The 21,324-nt window shown below is 31.7% G+C and overlaps 1 protein-coding gene across 2 annotated transcripts in view; it reads left to right on the plus strand.

Annotated features, from left to right (window-relative positions):
* Positions 1 to 21,324, plus strand: part of SMC5 (structural maintenance of chromosomes 5) — a 265,998-nt gene that overhangs the window by 151,026 nt on the left and 93,648 nt on the right. For both annotated transcript variants that reach the window (XM_085816785.1, XM_085816786.1), the window contains exons 16-17: positions 3,175 to 3,273; positions 17,165 to 17,356. In XM_085816785.1, the coding sequence (XP_085672911.1) occupies positions 3,175 to 3,273; positions 17,165 to 17,356 (291 nt within the window). The remainder of the gene's footprint in view (positions 1 to 3,174; positions 3,274 to 17,164; positions 17,357 to 21,324) is intronic.

Below are 21,324 nucleotides of genomic sequence, written 5' to 3' on the forward strand. Positions count from 1 at the left end.
AGTTTAGGATCTGGACTAGTCGGGACTTCGGCGATTCCGGATTTGGGATATTTCTGGATATTATATCATCGATTTAAATCTAGTAAAATGGCATGCAGAAATTATACAATTAAAATATGAAATTTATAATTATGAAATAATAATTTTTCGGATATTGCACCTCTAGTTTGCAATATCTGAAAACTTTCAAATTCGTGGCTATCATCTTCATTGTTTTCATCATGAAATATGGTACCTGGCCATAAATTATGCCAAGCATTTTTTAACGTATCTGGAGGCACATCCTACGATCTTGTGATGCTCCACACAGCAGATTTTATGCAAAAATATTTTAAAATTATTATACATAGCCAATAATTCTTGAGTAGTCTTGTCATTGTTCAAGAAATTTAACATGGATTTTAAAAATGCTACTTTGTATTTACATTTCAGCATGCACACTTCCGATATCCATAGGCTGAATGATGGACGTACAATTTAGAGGAAAGAGTAGTACAGATATGTTATCTTTCACTAAAACTTTAGGAGAAGTATGAGCTGAACAGTAGTCTATAATCAGGACTATTTTGGGATTATCGGGTAAACCAACCGAATTAAAATGTTGCCGAGCCTTGAGTATAAAATGATTTTCAAACTAATAATTTGTTAACACTTGTGTCATCCATGCTGTTTTATTTGCACGATATATAGAGTGGAAAATCATTATTCCTTTAAATGCTCGAGGTCGTGTATGTTTTCTGATTACGAAAAGTTTGCTCTTGTGCGTTCCTGCCGCATTTGCGAGCGCTAAAATTGTTAGTCTTGCTTTGGAATCTTTGACACCAGTTGGAGCCTTTTCTGTAGACGTTGCAAAGGTATTTCACTGTACATATTGCCAGAAAAGACAAGTTTCATCAGGTTTGTAAATTTGTTCGGGAGATAATTGTTCACTAGTAATGAGTTCAATTAATTCATCTGCAAATTGTTCAGCAGCTTCAGTATCAGCTGAAGCTTTTTCACCTGAAATTTTTAATTGCCTCATACCATGGCAATTTTTAAATTTGGTTAACCAACTTGTTGAATATGTGCACTCAATTTTTAAGTTCATTTGTTCATGAAATATTTTGGCTGGAGCCATTAGCATTGGACCCGTCAATGATACATGCTCGCTACGATACTATCTGACTTATTCAATCATCACTTTGTCTTGATCGTCACTTTTAGCACAATAAAAATTTTTTCTGTTATTGCGAATAGGGTGTCAAAATCCACAAAAAATTCAAAAAGTTCCTTTTTCTTATGTCATATACAGTTGACTTTTCATGACATACTGCTCGCATAATTTCGAGATGGATATGCCTTTGTACGTTTTTTTGCAGGAATTCCACTTTTTGTTTAAGGGACACTGAAACATGCATTCGCTTTGTAGATCATGTTGCAGCTTCAGAATTAGAAGCTGTTTTCGACATAATCGAAAGTTCAAGCTTTAATTTTTCATAAAATTTTTGTAATAATAACAGTGTGCAAAAAATAATAAGCTGGATGAAATTAGAAGATTAAGCAGCAGCGCAGTCTGCTACATTAACTGAAATGCCTTGGAATCAGTAAAGATAATTTTAGCCTAGCTTAATAGCATCCACTATACATTATTGGCTATGTATAATAAGATTGGCGATGAAAGACAAGTTGTTCTGCTAAATTTTGTCTTGTTCCTGTTGCATACTGAATAAAGCCTGAATTGTATTAGTTATTTACTATATGTATAATAAAATAAGATTGGCGATGAAAGACAAGTTGTTCTGCTAAATTTTGTCTTGCTCCTATTGCATACTGAATAAAGCCTGAATTGTGTTAGTTATTTACTATACCTACATATATTTCTTGCATGTGCTTAAAACTAATCTGAGTCCTGAATAAATAAACTCCTACATATACTTAAGGCTTTATCTAAGGCTGGCACTAGATACCATCTGGTGCAGTCTCTGCGGGTCCTAAATTCTGCTACAAAGTGCCTTCCTAAGTTCTATATTTTCGCTGCCCCTAAACTTCGGATCCCAATGCTTTCCCTAAATTATAAAAAAATTTCTCATCCCTTAATTTTGCCACTCGGTGCATCCCCAAATTTCAAAACTTTTGTCTTCCCTAAAATCCAACCATCGGGTGCGGCCATATTCTGCTGCCGCTTTTGGGTTTATGTGAATAACATATCAGTTATTCGTAATTAAATAGCACTAAATGTAATCTTTTTGCCTATGAGTTTCACTAACAAATTTTATTTTTATCATATGAAAAGAAATTTTTGTTAAATTGTTCCTTGTCAACATTTCTTAGTGCATTGAACTTAAATCTGTAATTATCGCCAAGCGTAATGTTGCCATACTCTTGTTATTCAGTTACTGATATAATATATATTAAAAAAAGTTTAGACATTGCTGCATGAGTCATTACTGAAGCTGTCGTGTATTGATAAACATGCAATGATGAAAGGAAAATATAATAAATAATAACTCACCAGGTCGGCATCAGGGATATAAAATACTAGTAGGTGAATGTTTCTGTTTGAGATGTATGCCAAACAGATACTCGGGTACGGAGCCAAATTATTAATCTCACAAATTTATGCTTACATGATTGTTTCTTTACAATGAGGCATTTTATATAGTGCCTAAGTGAAATTAAGAATCAGAATTTTTATGTGAAAATCTTCATGTTTTGTTATGAAAAGAAAAATAAAATGTGCATGCGTAAAGCATGCAAAAGAAAAGGGGGGGGTCTGGATACTGGGTGTCCTGATCTCGGACTTTGTACTGTATTGTATGCATTGCTTTAAAACTTATTAATTAGTTAAATTCATAAAAATATATACTCTTAAAAAGATGGAATTAGTCTTCTGAGATTGTAAAATTTCACATCTAGGAAAAATTAACACTTTTTGTACTTTATATTGGATATTTAAAAAGCAGGCAGCTTAGAGGGGAAAATTATACTGGAATTTCATCTCCATGTTCATCTACACCTTCATTAAATCTTTTTTCTTTTATTCTTTGTTTGAAATATTACTTTGTTCATCAGAAGAGCCAGTTAATTTTCTTCTGATTTTTAGTTATGTATTATTTAAGTAGGTTTTTGTGATTTATTTTGGGTATTATTCATTGTTTTCCATTTTATAGTTAATGTTTCTTTATATTTTTTCAGTCAGAGCAGATTTTAATACATTTGGAACAGGAATATCACAAATCAGAAGAAGAATTAGTGAGTTCAGTTCAAGAGCAGGATTTAAAGAAACAGCAAATAGTAATATTTTTTATATATTGAAATTAAATAACATGAAATGAAACAATAAATATTGCTTGTCTTGCTTAAAATTAAATGTGACAGTTTAATCTTTTTAACTTCCTGAATGCAATTTTCTGATTAAGTGTAATTTTCAATCAGAATTTAAATTTTTTTATGACATGATTATGGTTTGAGTGGTCCTTAAAAGTTTTCAGGTTTTTTAGAAAACATTTTTAATCCTTAAAAGTTCTTAAGTTTGGCTAAAAATTGCAAATGCTCTTTAATTTTTCTCTTCTGAAATTTCCATCCTTTCTGTGTGATTGCCATTGTGAGTGTGAATTACTATTTTAGATGAATAAAGAATTCAAATACTTGTAACAAAGATATCGTAAACTCACATTTAAATAAGGGAAAAACAATCAGCTGCATTAGAATGAAAGTTTTGGTGTATCCGATTTCTTATTCTCCCAGCCAGAAAACAGATGTTATTATCAAGAATACTGCCTTGGAAACAATGTTTCTTTGAGTGTGCTTTGACCTGTGTGAGGACCATGCGATCTTAAGAAAGTTGAAAGTAAAACTATGCTCCCACTCTATTACCATTGAATCTAGATATTCTTTGAAGATATTAACAAAGACATAAACCAGACACTGAAACATTTGCAGGATATATTAGGACAATCTAAATCTCGGGAAGGGGTACTTTTCCATTAAAACCATACTATTGGACACTTCTTTTGTGTATTTCCTTGTTACAAAGAAGAAGCAGTTTTATTTTGCTTTTTTCTTGGTGATGTTTATCTTTATAAACATTGCTGTTGTAATTATCTTTTTTGTATTTTAGCTAATCATGGGTTAATTTTTTTATTTAATGCAATGAATTTTACGAGTTGGTTTTTTTCAAAGACATGAACAAAGATATCCTTGTTTTCCAAGAAAGTATTCTTAACAAAGAATGACTGCATTTGAATAATTAAAATATAAATAAAATGTGACACAAAGCTGAAATTACTATACAGGTTTCCTGCATACTTGGAAGAAAGAGATGTCAATACAAATGTGGTATGCTAAATCATGCATTTCATTGATTTTTAATGACTTGTATATTAACTGCTGTTATTTTTTTAGGTTTACATGCTTATTTAATCATTTAAGATGGAAAAATATAACAACTTTTATTTCATGCGTCTCTTTTTTAGAAAGGAGTTTCAAGGGTGAAACTATGAGAAAACAAAGAGAAAATTATCAAATGAGATTTAGCATGAAAAAGGGATGGGAAGCTTCAAAAATCTAAATGAAAAGGTTTAGGGGAAAAAAGTCATTTAGTTTGAGCTAAAGTTGTACGGATTTTTTAAAAAAGGGGTATCTAAAGTGTGTGGTGTGATTTTAATGGAAAAGTGCGTGATCCGGGGTACCACATATTCCTGTGGAGAGTTCAACTGGCTTTGTTCCAGTCCCACTAGGAAGAGTAGAGACCATCTGGAACATTCTGCTGGGAAAAATGTAATGAGCAAATAATTTTTTTTTTTTTTTTAAAGATCATTGATAGTGATTGGTTGTTGATTCAATTTTTCTGCCTCACTGTAGGTTTCAGCAAGGTTTCTAAATGCTTAATTAAAGCATATCAACCTGCTTTCTTGAAATTTGCATATTTTTTTTTTGAAAACTGCTCCAGTTTTAAGATTGTACATGTGAAATATTTTTTTTTATAAATTTTGCAGTTTTTTAAAAGTAGCTAATATTTATGCCACCAGATTTTTTTTTTTGAAATTAATATCATTGACAGATGTTCTTAATATTTATTCTCTCCTCTGCCCCCAAAACTAGAAACACACTTTTCTGCTTTCTGCATAATGAATTCTTGTGTTGTACGGTGCCATGTTTGTGGATTTTAAATTCAATTTGTCCACAAAAATTTTGATTCAGTGATTTGTGAATTTTTTTTTTAATGAATGCAATATGTTATTGCAATATGATTAAAATAATGAAGTATATTACAATCACATTGCTGAGAAAAATAGCATTAAGGATACAGAGTCCCGAAAACTCAGCCTAATGTGGACCGAAGGATAGCCAAGTTTGTGAAAATGCCGGGTTATCAGGAAGGGTTTTAAAATGCATGAGTACAAGTATTTCCTGAGATAATGCAGTATTTGTATGTATTGGTTGCTTAAGAATACAACAATTTACAAAGAATTCAATTTTTATCTTAAACTGCGAAAATACTCGTAAACAAAGGAAAAGTGTGAAAATTAATGAATACATACTGTACAGTAATTTACCTGATAAGACAGACATCAGAAAATACTTTATGTAGGTATAAAGCTGTCTATAATGAAAACTAACCAGCCAACTTTAGAAAAAATGGCTACTCTTTTTTAAAAAATATGCATAATGTCCTGTTCTTTTCTGCACTGAACTTGTGTTTTGCTGCTTCAAGACAAAGATGACGAAGGAACAGGAAATCTATTAGCGATGCACCTTATTGTTCAAAATACTGTAGAGAGGTTTCAACAGCCTTTAGTCCCTCATTATGTGATAGTTTTAGGGGCTCGTACACGGTGGGCTGCTCAAAGTTGTCTTCATCATTTTCTGGCATTTCTACTGTGATAGCAGCAGTAATTTCTGCATCGGACAAATAATGTCTTGCTCAGTAGCATTCTGGAGCTACTGTTTGACATCATTTTCATCAGCTTCTGCACATCCAGGAACTCTTTTTAGGAGATCGAGTAAGTTTACATTTTCTGCATCATCATGTTCAGTGAACTCATTTCCCTCTTGTTCAAGGAGTTTTAGCCAGGAACGAACTAGTTTTAATGACTCTAACTTATTCCAGGCGTCCACCACCCATTCAACCACATCTAATATGTTAATTTTTTTTTATGTTATGGATAAGACTTTGACCATCATTGCTTGCAGAAAGAAGAGAGGATAACAGCTTGCACTTATATCTTCTCTTGAGACTAATCAAAACTCCTTTGTCCATTGGCTGGCATAATGCTGTGACACGGGATGGTGGAAACATTGCTCATATGTCCCTATTTTTTAACTCTTCAATGTCTGTGTACGAAGACACATTGTCCAAAATCAGAATAGCCTTCTTTGACAAGTTTTTAAATTTTAAAAACTGCTCAACTGATGGAGTAAATACTTATGGGACCATTTTTTTTAAAATTGTGTAGCTCATCCAGGCATTTGACTGGCTTAACACCTTCACGCCGGGGCCAATTTTTATGTTCTTCGCTGCGATACGGCGCTCGAATTTTTGTCACGTTTCATCTGGCAGCGCGCGCTTATTGCCTGTTCAGACATGTATACGAGTTGTACGTTTGCTAATAGTTATTAATTATAATTATTATTAAACAAGTTTTTATAATAAATAAACGTTAAGTTCTTATTATTTTAATTTTCAGCGTCTAATAACGCAATGAAATGTGTACCATCAGTGGCACGCGCTGCCCGATATGACAGACTAGTGCGAGCCACCGGTGGTACGCACTGCCCGATGAGACAGACTAGTGCGGGCCACTAGTGGCCCGCGCCAACGTGAACGTGTTAAATACCAAACGAAAGTTTATCCATTTCATTGTGCTTAAACGCACATGGTTTCTTTGATTTTTCTATTACACCAAGTTTTAATTTTTGGTCACCTGTTGCATTACTACATGCTAAGATTGTTAACTAAGGGCTGACTGTTCTTCCTCGAAAGCAAGACTTTTCATTGGTAACAATGTATAATTTAACCCTGTTTCATTACAATTGTACAGTTGCTCTGGGGTCAAATCTTCAACTTTCTGAAAGTTTTCCTTAAACTGAGACATATCATCCATGTTCCAGATAGTTTTTCCCTACAAATACTAAGCTGTCGCATTCCATATAATTTCTTCGAGTGGTCAAGCCAGCCAGTGTTTGCAAGAAATTTAAGATCATTGCCTTTTTTCAATTCTTCATGATATTTCAAGGCCTTCTCTTTGAAGATTCGTCCACTAATTGGCGTGCCCTTCTCTCTTGTTTGGCAAAACCAAATGTAAAGTACTTCATTTACTTCATTAAACTTACTTTCCTTCACACTTTTCCATTCTTTCAGTGTTTCTGTACACATTCTCTTAACATACCACAATTCAATTTCCGTTCACTTCTTCTTCCAGTCACCAATCATACTTTTGCCACCCCAGTCCTTAGCCATTGCATGGACACTATCCGTCTTATCCAGTCTCTTTATTGCTCCACCTTTTGCTCCATAGACAAGTTCACTTGTTTTCTTTAGTGGAAGATGCCATCGCAGAATACTGTCCAGCACCCACAAACCTTGAAACAGTTCTGAACAATACAGTACAGTCAGTCACATTGAATTACGTAACGTGGCTAAGAAATTGAGTAACCTTGGCAAGGCTGCAGGTAGACTGAATGCACACAGGCGCCTGTCATGTTGTGGAGGAGTTGGAGTGTGACACGTGACAAAGGAATGCAGGAAGAAGGGCACTTATGCATGGGGGCAATGATCTTGAATGGGTCTGCACGCAGGTTTTTTTTCGACTTCCCAGGGTGTGGGCAAGTTATCCAGACTGCCGGGTTATCGAGCACGAAATTTTTTTGACTGTACTGTATTATTATTTTAATATGTTATTTTAAAGTGTCATTCACTGCCTTTAATTTAAGAATTTTCAAATATCTTGATGTTGAAATTTCAACAAGGTAATAAATGTTATAAAACTGAATATCTAAACCATTTTTAGCAAGAGTACAAAAGCTTCTTTAATTATATGAAAATTAATTTTATTTATCAGAATCTTTTGTGGTTATTTCTGTGTTATTCTTTTAAAATATTCAGATTTTTGTTAGTTTTTATTTTATTTTATTATTTTTCTGAATTTATATATATATATATATATATATATATATATAAAGAACTGACTTTTATTCATTCAAAGTTGGCAAGTATTTTAATGGCTAATTATGCAGAAAAAGTCCATGGCAAAATTAAAATAAATGTATTAATGGTTCCTAGTAGACATAACATTTTTACTGATTGTCGTTTCAAATGGGATAGTGAACTGAAAAATGGGGGAGAAAAAGACTTTTGCTAATTAGATAACTTTGCAGCAGACACAGGTTTTTCTGAAAAATATGTGTTTCCTCCTACAATTACAACTTCTAACACTTAGCCTTTAGACCAAAATATTATAAAAGCTTATAAATGTCATTACAGAAAAAGTTTCATAAAATTATAAACAGAGTTGAATTTTCAAAAAATGAATTCAAAGGAAATAAGTTGATATTTGTGCTAAATGCTGTGCATATTAAAAACAAGCCCAGAAGGAGGTCAATCTTTTAAGACATAGAAAAAAACATTTTTAAAATGTGTCTTTTATGTAGGAAAGCCTTAGAGCAGGGGCTCCCAACCCTGTGCCCGCCAGTCATGTACCTGCCACCATGTCGCCTGCCAGTCATTTAACATGTGCCCGCTGCTGTGCGATCATAATAAAAGTGTTTTAGTTTTCAATAAAATTGTATGTGAAAGTTTTCTCATTTTAAATGAAATAGAAATTGCATCCAATACAGATGCCAGTACAAAGCGATGTGACTGATCTCTTGTTTATGTGCATGCATTATTAACTCTATCCAACTATAAATTCATATTGAAAAAGTAAATGGTACCATATGTCCAACAAATACTCTAGAATGTGCTCATAGGGTCAAAAAGGCTGAGGACCCCTGCCCTAGAGGAACTACAGTTAGAGGAAGTACAGCTAATGTTTCAGTGATATCTGAAATGAACTACATTATCATCATAATATAAATTGTGATTATTAATTTCATTGTATATAATTTGATATTAGATTATAGCTTGACTAGCTTATGCACCAATTTCCTTTTTAGTCATGGCCGAAAAAATTGCTGCGTAGGTAACTGGAAATTGTTTTGTAGTGGATGACCAAATAGAATTTGGAAGAAGCATGACTAGCTTGGCAGTTAAATATCATTTATTTCTGGAAGATGAATTTCTTAGCACATTGTCTTTTTAATTGGTAAAACACTAGGAGCTTTAAAGCCCCTAGTGTTTTACCCCCTTAGAATTTTAGATATGTAATTGCAATTCAAATAGCGGAGAATAGCTAGCAGCAGTTAACCCTTTGGGGTGCACTATACTTTAAAGTCGGTATTTCAACAAGAAAAGTTGTGTGCAGTCTATCTAGGCCTAAAGGAGTATACAGGTAAAATTTTGTAAAAATTGCACTTACTGTTTCAATTCTGTGGGTGTTCCATGAGGTGGAACATTGCGCCGCCAGAGCTCTTAAAAGTGCGACTAAGTGAGCACTGCAGTGAAGCACGGAAATGAATAGAAGCTTATGTATAATAATGAAAAAACACTGTATTATAGCTGTATACTTGGTTTTCTGCATATACACAACTTTCTTGGATATATATGGATAAATGAGATAAATATATGTATATACACAAGTCGTATATAGAAAAATAATTACAAATTTTTCGATTTCTTAGCTTCGTGAAATTTTCAAAGCATGTCACATCTTTTTGATAGACCAACTTTGCAGGTTTTGAACACAAAACTTGTTTTGTGAGGCTTCTGTTCCATGCAACAATATGTTTAGAAATCCAAGTAAAAATTTTAGGTTGTGTAGAGGGGCCTGTGTGAGATGGATTATCAACCTTCTCATCAAATAAATGAGTTTCATCCGACATATCATCATCGGATTACACAAATGGTTCAGGAACGTATATCTCAGTATCGCTACTATCTTCATGTTCTGATTCAGAATCAGAGGGTAATTCATGAAGCACTTTTAGTGCTTCGGAAAGAGTTAGACCTCTCCGTGCCATTTATGGAAAATTAATAATAAAAAATTAACTGTAATTAATATTAGCAATAAAGAAAAATAAGCTATAAGCTATACATACACAATTATTGTAAATAAATGGGAATAAGACTAAAAAGCAACAGCAAAAAAATTTGCGCAGCTCTCCTAAATAACATGACTCAAACTACTGATAAAATTTCCCCCTGAAAACTACTCACAAAAATTTCAAGATGCCCATACTAGGGCTTTCATAGCACAAACTACACCTCACCCCTCAAGACTGCTTTGTTTGAATTCATCCCCCCCCCAAAAAATGGAAAAAGAAAACATATACAACACATGTTTTCTCCTAAGACTGATGTTCTGATGTGTAATAGCATGAGATCGCTAAAGTTGCAGTGTTCTACCTCATGGAACACCCCGTTTTATTCAGTGACTCTGCACATGCTTTTTGTATGAAAAATGTAAAAAAATATATAACAAATAATATAGAGTACAGCCATCAAAATTATACGGAAATTTTTTTGTATCACAAAAACATCTAGAAAATAAGTGGATTTTAATAACACATCATAAATAAAAATTCTGAGTATGCTTGTGATATGCTGCCATCTACTATTTAAAAAGAGAAGTTCAAAGTATATTATAAAGGCTTTTTTATCCATTTATGGTTGAATTTAACGGTTTCAGAAGCAATTCAAATTGGGTGTTCCATGTAGTGGAACACTGAGCAACAAAGGGTTAAGTGACATGTTGCTAGCAGGCAGGCGAAGTGGTGAAAGAAAATGCGTAGTTGGTTGCATTACTTTATTAACTTGAAAAGTGCCTTCTAAGGGTTGTACTTTAATTAAAACTTGAATTTAGCAATAAATTTTTCTTCATAATTTTATATTTTGCATATGTATATGTGTTTGTATCAAGAGAAAATAATTAAATCAAAATTACAAGATGTGTGCCCATAAAGTTACGGCACAATTTATTATAAATAAAGAAAAGATTGCTAACCTTCAAAAGAACATCTCCTTAATTGCCAGAGTGGTCTATACAATTTTTCCAACTTCTCTTCAAGTCACTGAAACTGTCCTTAAACTTCGAAAAAAGGAAGAAATAGCTGGTGATTAGTTGGGAGAATATCTTGGTTGATTAAATGCTTAGCAAGATGTACAGACAGTGCTGTTGGGAATCTAGCATTATCATGCAAAAAAAACTATTTCTCAGAGTTAAAAAGTTCCTTTTTAATTCACCTTATCCTGTTTCTGAATAGAAAAATAATCTGCTTTAGTTGATTGATTTTCGGACACAAATTCATGGGGAATAAGTTCTTTGCAATCCAAGAGTGCAGCGAGCACCATTTAAGTCTTTTCCGACATCCCCCCCTTTTTTAAATAAGTGAAGATGGTTTTTTCCATTGTGCACTTTGTCTTTTAATTCTGTGTCATATTGTAGACACCAGATATCATCTTCCACTGTGATATAACGGGTGGCCATAATTAAACTGATAGTGCTCACAGTGTTCTTTAGCGCGATCTACTTGCGAGAATGACGCGGCATTTTGTAAGAAGATTAAACAAGACGGGGGACGAAGGATTCCGGGGGGAAAAAAAAAAAGTTCCAAAAGTTACCGCTAGGGGAATATTTGGCGTTGTGTAATAGAAAATAATGTGTTAACAAATGCAAATCAATAGGGAAATTACCTTTTACTTTGCATTCAAATGAGGTTCATTGTGGCTGCCATTGTTGTGGACCGCATATTGCATTCTGTGCCCAGTATGCACAACAGCAGAAAGTAACATGTCTGCAGGAATCTCCCGTACAGTCCGTAATATTGTTATCCTTCAACGTAGCCAGGTCCTGGACCACTCTTTGATAGACCTTGGACTGAGTGGACTATCTCTGGTTCATCTTCAGTGCTTTCGCACCCACACTGAAAGCAGTTGCACTTCTCAGATGCTTGTGTTCTTCATAATGATGCATCACCATATACTGTTCAAATCACCTCTAATGTGGTAGCAGATTTGCATAATTTGTAACAAAATTTAATGCTAGAACATTATTGTTTCTCGAAGCAACTTTTTTACAGTTTCTTTCTCAGTAAATGAAAATAACTCTGTAATTTTGATATGCAAATGAAAAAATAACCAGTTTAAACTGGCTTTAACATGAGCTGAGCTGCCATTCTTTGGAAACATACATTTATTCTTTCACTTTTTCATTTTATTGTTTGATCTCTCAATTAGTCCAATAACTTTGTTGGAGCACCATTTTGGTCATGAAAAGGTTAACATTCTAACACTAAATACACATATTAAAATTGAAACAAAAGTGGTTCAAAAAGAAACAAAAAAAGGGGGAGGATGTTCTGAGAAAATTTGCCAGTATTAGAACAGTACAAATCTGGGGAGAGATACTCTATATTTCTGCAGGTGGTTTAACTGCTCATGCTCCTGCACAATGAGTTACAATGGGGACCATTTCTAAAACATTACCCCAGAGAAGTTACGATGAGTCAGATAAGAATGAATAAATAAAATAAAGATTGATGACAATAGTTGGTTGTAAAGCCAATTCTTCTGTTAGAGCAAGATTAATGAATCCATTAGAATTTGTGATGGGAAGTAAAAAATTTGGATTCACTGTTCGAAAATATGAAGTAAGCCAGTTTTCTGAACTATAATTAATTTGTCTAGATAAAGTCCCTATATGGTCTTTATAGTGTGGACTGTATTTATTGTACCAAAAAGTACCACTGTTTTTATATTTATCAAAAAATAGTTTTGTCAATAAACTCCCATACCTACATTCTCCAGAGAACAATGCAAAAAATGGTTCGAACAACATACACTTCAAATTTTATTCTGGGTTTTGGGAGCAATTAAAATAAAAAAACTAAATGGATACATAAAGCGTATGTGGAAAATTGTGTATGTTGTTACTAATATATTACAGACAGATATTAAGATCAATTTACAAGAATTTTATTTCAATGATTTATGAATTTCTTGTTGATTTCTTTTCAAGTATGATAATGTTATTTTGATGTCATTAAAATAATGACAGTATACAGGGTGACCCAAAAATCTGTTAACATTTGAAAATTTAATAATTCACTGAATAATGTAGGTAGAGAGGTAAAAAACTGACACCAGTGGTGTAGTCAGAGGGGGAACATGTGTTCCCTTGTGCAGCCTCCAGGTGGCACCAAATTACTGTTGTGAAATTTTAGAATTGAATATTTTCCATTCTCAGCAAACGGGTGCTAAATTATCGATTGTCCCTGGACACTGAAAACCCTAGCTACATCTCTGACTGACACACATGCTTGAAATATCCTTGGATTTCATTGAAAGGGAAAAAAAGTTCTTAAAACAGCCAACAGATGTGATCATATAACAAAAGCAATAATTAGCATAACAGTTGATTTTTTAGTAAAGACTATGTTCTTTATAACAAATGTTCAACATTTTTTAGGTTAAAATAACAATAAATTGTTGTTTGACTTCTAAATTAAATGTTCAATAATACCTGCAGTCGAGGGACAGTGTTGTGAGCAGCAATGTACAGCATATGGTGAGAAATAGCCATTGGATGTTGTCTTTTTAAATCCCTAATGAGATCGGACCATCACAGTAGACTTGTGATTTCAAGTAACCCTACAACCAATAATCATATAGATTGAGATGCGGGGACCTGAGATGCCAAGCATGATGGAAGTGGTGGCTCAGCATGCGATCCTCACCAAATGATCTGTGCAAGAGATCTTTCACATGTGTAGCAATATGAGGTGGAGTGCCATCCTGCATAAAATTCATGCCTTCCAACAGGTGTTTTATCAGCTAGGCTAGGCTGATGCTATTCTGTAACATAGGCACTTCTCACCCACCACGCTGACAGTTTGATTAGCAAAACAGCGTATTTGCTTGAAGGAATTTTTTTTTTTTTTTTTTTTTTGTCTTTCAATAAAATTCCATGTCATTTCAAACATGTGGGTCAATATTTACCTCTTGACCTACATTTTTCCATGAATCATTGAATATTCAAATGTTAATGGACTTTTGGATTACCCTGTATTAAAATTATATATTTTTAGAAAATAATATAAAAATAAAATATTTCCAAGTGCCATGTTTTAAAAATGTCTTTGCCTTTTGTACTGCTGAATTTTGGATATTTTGATTCTGAAATTTAAATAAAATAATAAATGTTATAAAAGCAGAATATTTTTAGCTAAGCAAGAGCAGAAAAGCTACTGAAATTATATTAGTTATTTCATTTGCTGTAAATGTGTTTCCTCAGATAATTCTTTTGAAATATCCAGATATGTCATAGCTTTCTTCATAAAATTAATTTTATTCTTTTTTCTTATTTTTTTTTTAATCTGGCTTTTTATTTAAATAGAAAATGGAAGGTATTTTAATTGAAAAAATTGAGAAAAAGGCCTGTGACAGAATGAAAAATATATAAATGATATTAATACAGAATAGATCTATTTTGTGAAAAAATTTTGTTCATTAATTTCTCATTATACGAATTGTGTTAGCTGTTTGGTGCAGTTAAAATGATATCAAAAATGCTCTTGGCTTCGTAACAAAGGGCAGGCTATATCAATCTTGCAAGGTCACCAGAATGCAATTTAGTGAGATTTTCTGTATTCAGAAAAATGGAAAATTGCAAGTGATATGGAGATGCACTGTAGAAAGAAATATCTGTATTAATCAAGGTATTAAAACTTTACAATTTAACAGCTTCATCCAATGTATCAGATTGTATGATACGTATATATCATACAATATTATAGAAAACTTATAGAATTTCTCAATATCATTTTCTGGAATTATTCTTAATATCGAAATTTTTAAATTTATAATATTAACATCATGTGTGCATTCTAAAGGCATGCAGATTTTTAGGCCTAAAATTTTTTCATTAAATTTGAAAATTTAGAGATGAAGAGAAAAATTATTGAAGAAAAAATTGATTACATAAAGTTAAAAAAAAAAAAAAAAAAATTCAAAAAGATATTTACGAATTAACTGAGGATGTGGAGAGTAACAGGAACAGTGATTTATTTACTAAAATAAATTATTTTAGAAAAGTAGTTAAAGAGAAGGAAGTAGTTACAGTTAAATTAAAATACATAAAAAAATTCATACGGAAAAGACAAAATATTGTATGGTATTAGCGATTTTTTGTATCTTTTAATTTTACTTTTTTTTAAAACTAACATAATAAATTATATGTATAATTATCTGCTACTTTATAAAATTTCCTTAGACTAAGATTTTAATAGTGTGTTTTTATAATGAATAATATTTTTTAATAGAAGAATTTTTTTAGTGACTATTTTCTTTAAAATATGTGTGACTGTTGTAAGTATAAAATATTATTGTTTCAAGAATTGTATACATAATTTAATGTTATTTACTTGAAAACTTTTAAGGAGCTGGTTTTATCCTCAAACTTATTTTTACAGTAATATTAAATGTTAGATTATCTTTAATAAATAATGCATCCTATATATTTCTGTTTTATTCATAGAATAGTACTGTAAGAGTGCAAAGTGTTTGCATTGCTAATTGCTTTATTTTATTGTGTTCCTTATTTTTATTTATTTATTTTTTGTGTTACTTAAATATTCCTTAAAAGACCTTAATTTCCGTTTAAACAGTTGTGTATGAACCTTGTCGGGCTTCAGTACTTTTCATCAAAGGCATTGTGCTATGTAATTCCATACTATTATAATCTCTAGACTTATTTCTTTTAATAAAACCTGTAAGTTTTTAAAGATACACATGACTAACTGAAATTCATATCTTTTGCGGTGAACACTTATTTGATTTGTCAGTATATGGAGTATTTTGATTTGTTAATGTTTTTACTGTACATGTAAAACCTGAATTGTCAGATACAAATTTGTGATTTATTTATTTTGGGTTGACATTTGAAGTAATTTAGTACTCATTATCTCCACTGTGAATGCTTTTTTTCAACATAATTTTTTATAAAAAATCATGTAAGTAATGCAGAATGGTATTGAAATTTGTTTCAACAGTTTGAAAAGTACAGTTTTAAAAGAATAATATAAAAATGCTATCAAAATAATTAGGTTTAACATTATTACTGTCTCTACAAATTTACTCAGAGGAACTTTGAGCTCCATTGAAAATCTTGGAGAAGACTTATGTTTGTAAGTGTGTAACAGCTGTGTGGCATGGAGGCTTTTAAAATATTGATGAATCAGAAGTTCCTTTCAAGAGACTCAGTGGGAGGGGAAGATGGGTATAAGTCCTTCGGATCCATATTTTGGTAACCCAGTTATTATATATGAAAACAAAAATGATAATCATCAAATATTTTTAAAATATCTGAATTTTGCAGATTGTAGTGTGAGAATATTGAAACTGAGACTATGGCTTGCAATGGTGAAAATCTTAATCATATTACAATTATGTTACGTAACAATTCATAAGAAAACATGTTATTTTTAAATATAAAAGGGAAATAGAAATTAACTCTAAAGTATGTGTAGCGTTATTAAGAAATATAAAAATTAAGAAGTATAAGTCTTTAGTCCAAAACTGATGAAGGATGCAAGTAAAATCTGGAAGACTTAAACAAAAGTTTAAGTATTGTATAAAAGTAATGACAGATCATTAGTAGACACAGAATACATATGTGAATTCTAAGAGACTGAATGCATTTTTTGAATCTGAAGTGACTAAGGGGGAAAAAGAATATAAATTAAAGGAAAATTAAAGAAAAGAGAGCATTTCTCTCTCTTTTCTTTATTTAACAGAACTTCCCTCTGAAATAATTATGAACTTTAAAATTGGCATTTGAAATTGTTTATACAGGAACTAAGGATCTTTGAAATACACTGTTCCAAAATTTGATTAAACTAAAATTGAATTTGAAGAGTCTTAATTTAAATCATGATTTTTGAATTCTATTTTACAGAAAAGTAATAATAAAAAATATTTTATGCTATGCAAATTGAACAAATATAATATATTACTAATATATTTTCATTAAAATATAAGAGTTCAATTTTGTGTGTCGTAGTATATTACATTTTCTGAGTTTTCTTTCAGGATGAACTGAATAAAAGACTGGTATCGATAAGAAATTTAAAGCAAAAATTGATAATAAAGCAACAACAGTATGACAAAAAGAGTTCACAAATTATTGATGAGGAAGAGGAGAAGAAAAGAGTTACAGAAAAGGTTCGACATTTTAACCAAGCAAAACTAAAGTATCTTAAACAACTAAAACTTCTTTTCAAAGTAAGTAATTGTACCTTGAGGTTTATCTGCTACAAATAACAGTTTTCTGAGCTGTAATATTAATTTATATATGTATTTATGTAATATGTTTTGGAAATAATCTGTCTTATACAAAACATACATATAGTTGCATTCCATAGATTTGCAGAGGTCTGCTTACAGGGTGTGTAGCAGTTCTTGCAACTGCTTATAATTACTTATATTTCAGAAGAGATTATAAAGGCCCTTATAGGTGCTTAGTTTTTTATAAAGTATTTATTTTTTGTTTTTAGTACTTTCTAGCCCAAATGGCATTAGCCAGGAAGAGCTGTTAGTCTTAAAATGGGATTTTGCATTGAGTCACTAAAAGTCTGAATCATTTTTCAAATTGTTGCCACCAAGTATTATCACCTTTTATTATAATTAAAGAAATTAAGTAATAAAGAATCTGCATGAATGTATGTATGCTTCTCGCATTGTGAAAAAACAATGTAATCTAGAGCTGTCAAATTTTGAAATTTTGAATAATATAGCCTCCTCCTGAATAGAAGCACCCGTAGGCCTGAATCTGGAATTTGTTTTATTGCCTATTTCATATTGTGTAACACGATAATGAATTTGTGATTAAAAAGCTCAATGATTTCAAAGTGAGCAGGGCAACACTGTAGGGAATAAAGCATTTTTATCTCTAGTGTGCAGAGTATTTTTTCTGAGTGTCTGTCAGAAATTCTAAAGGTATGCTGTTTTTAAATTTCCAACCCAAAGTGATGTTAGCCCAAATTCTCTTGAAACGTGTCTGTAAATGGGGGGGATGCCCATTTGGGGGTAGTATAAAATCTGAAAACTCTTAGATTTTTTTAAAATTTTATTTTTATTTATATTTTTTATTTATTTATTTTTTAAGGAATGCAACAAATTCTTTTATACACCGTTTTAGATTTATTCTAGCATTTGAATAGAACATGTGGCAACGATTAGATTATTCTCCGGATGATATAAATTTTGTGCATTCTGAGTTATAAAATGAATGAGATGTAACATTGTTAAAGTAACCTAGCACCAGAGTGTCGCTATGGTAAGTAAATGTAGTGAATTTTAAAGAGTGCACTTAATCTATTGTGGTTTATGTGCTATTGATGAAGTAGATTTAATTCGATCCAAAAAGTTTAAATGAAACGCAAGAAAAAATGCATATACTTTAATATTCCATGCAAGGAAGTCATGGTGTACACATCAGATTTTTTCATTTGTGTGGCTTTTGGGTTTGTGCCAAAGTAATGAACCACTTGTCCCCCCCTTTTTTTTTCTTTTGATTTACACGAATTAGTAAAGCAACTTTTACAACATTTCAAAATGATAAAAGAAGAGTACATGCTAAAAATGAATTTATCACTGAAATATTTGTGTAATGTTTGATTTTTTGGAGAAAGTATTGTTATTGAAATCAGCAAAATTAATTTAGGATTTAGGGCTGATAAGCTCTTGCAAGGACTATACACTAAATAAGAAATCATGCATAAAGATTACCTTCCTTTTAAATGCGACTCACAAACTTTTATTTTACAACTACTTGAAAATTGATGGAGAAATGTTCGGCTGATTATCCATTAATTTGAAATGCTGTTTCTATGGATCCAAAGTATATGGCTTAAAACAGCACAAAAGCATATGGGAAAATGAAAAGTATATTGATGCATTTTCTTTCAAAAGGTTACACTGCAGAAGAAGAATGAGATAATATATTTTCGGAATATTCCAGTTTCATCTAAAATGTTGTCCAGCCATACTTTACAGAATTTAAAACTTACAAAAAATGAGATTAGATACTTTTTTTGCATACATTCATTAATGAAAAATACATTCATTAATGAAAAAAGTTATAGGAAACATTTAAAATGATTTTTATTGTTTCCCATGGGCAAGCATCTGTTGAATGAGAATATAATATCAATAGAAATATAGAAACACAAAATCTTAAAGAAAATTCATGCAATTCCCAGTGCATAGTTTGTGATTATATGAAACTCTTACGGGTGGAATTCACAATGTATCAGTTGTGAAAGAGATGAAAATGGCAGCTTCATCAGCTCATTCACAGTATTGGTTATATATGGAAGAGCACAAAGAAAGAAGAAATTGTTCAAGTCCCCCCCCCTCGAAAAAAAAAAGCAGAATCAACAGATAAATTGATTTCTCTTAAAGAGAAGAAAACTCTCTTAGAAAGATATATTAAAGTGCTTGTAAATAAAGCAAATAAACTTTGAACTTGCTAAAAGTGCTGAATTTTCAAAAGACTTTAATCTCATAAAAAAATCTAATGAAATTTTAAAAGCTATTTGTGAAAAACAAACTCAGTTAAGAGAACTAGATTCAAATATTAATGAAAAGAGAGAAAAGAAAAATCAAACATAAAAATTCTATTCTTGATTAATAAGCATAAGTCTTTTTTCTTGTTTCTTTTTACTTCCTGGTATGAAGTAAAGGAAGTATTGAAATCACAAAAAAATTGTGTATCATATTTCAACAATAATATACATTTTAACCGCTATAGAATGCAATTTAATGATGTTTTTGTGTGACATCTGTACTTAAGGACAGAATAAAGGACTCTTTTTCCTAAAATGGATTGCTGAAGGGATTCAGAAGAAATTTTTTCATGCGTCTGTATATATACGCATGTATCTCGCATAACTCAAAAGCAAGTAGCCTCAGACCATTTAAATTTTATGTATAGGACTGCTATAACATGTAGTTGTGCCCCTCCCCTTTTATTTGCAGTCGGCTGCACCAAAAGTGTTACTTGCTGTGTGATTGTGTGTTACTCACTCTGTTACTCAAACGTGTTACCCACTCTGTTACTTTATCTGTGAGCCAAGTAAATTCTTGTCGCTCAGTTTTTCTTATTCTTATATATTGGTAAATTGTGCATTTTTTCTTTAAAAGTGATTGAATTATATTGTTGTTATGTTCTGGTTAAGGTTTTTATGCCTTTAATTAATCTGCTTGCAGTATCAAGAATTGTAAAATTATCAATTATCAATATTTATATTATGATAATTGATAATTCTACTTTGATAATTGCCCACCAGCGGCCGAGCGGTAAAGTCGCTGAACGCTGGTAGTTCGGTCCGAGGTTCGTATCCCACGAACGGGCTGGCTGCATGGGTGTTTTTGTGGTTTTTCCCATGTGTAACGTGTATACGAGCCAGTTTCTCTTAGAAAGTCCTCCACGAAGGCATACCTCCCCTTAGGCAGATAGCCCTCGAGGCTTTGCTGTAATTAAGTAACCCAACCTAACCTACTTTGATAATTCTAGAATTATTAATTATAATCAATTCTACAACAAATTCTACAATTAATCAGTATTGTAGAATTATCAATAATTTAGGCTGTTCAAGTGTAGCTAAGCATAACATCGAAGATATATTTGTGTACATTTGAAAACTAGCAAAATAGTGCATTAAGTCTGTTTCTGCATCTTTGTCTTTTTACTGACTGGGACCAAAAGTAAACTTTCAGTTTTGTGTATTGAAAAAGGCTGCCTTCTTTCCAGCTTGCCAAATTGCTTGTTTTTCCCCTAGAAACTGTAATTTTAATTGTAAAAATTGATTTTTTTTTATTGTTTTAACTGGATTTGGTGTTTTTTTGTTTTTCTATATTTTTCAATTTTTAATGAAGATATTTTGAAGTTTTATGTAGTTTTTCCTTGCCGCGAAGTGAGAACTGAAAGAATTGAATGAGAAATATATCTCTAATGAAATTCATAAGTGAAATGCAGAAAAAATGTGTGTAATTTATTAGGCCGTAAAAGGAAGTTATGTGGTGTTTGCATCAGATTTTTTTTATAGTGTGAAGTACTTTGTGTGACTATAATAAATATGGTTTATTATTATTATTTATTTTGTGCATTTTTAACTAAAATTTCATCATTTTAACTGAAATCTGATCATTAAATCTTGTAATATAGTTCAGTTTTGTTTAGGTTTTTT

The sequence above is a fragment of the Stegodyphus dumicola genome, chromosome 5, assembly GCF_044657685.1.
Source record: "Stegodyphus dumicola isolate Sdum_Otavi_A_Nest chromosome 5, ASM4465768v1".
Taxonomy (NCBI): domain Eukaryota; kingdom Metazoa; phylum Arthropoda; class Arachnida; order Araneae; family Eresidae; genus Stegodyphus; species Stegodyphus dumicola.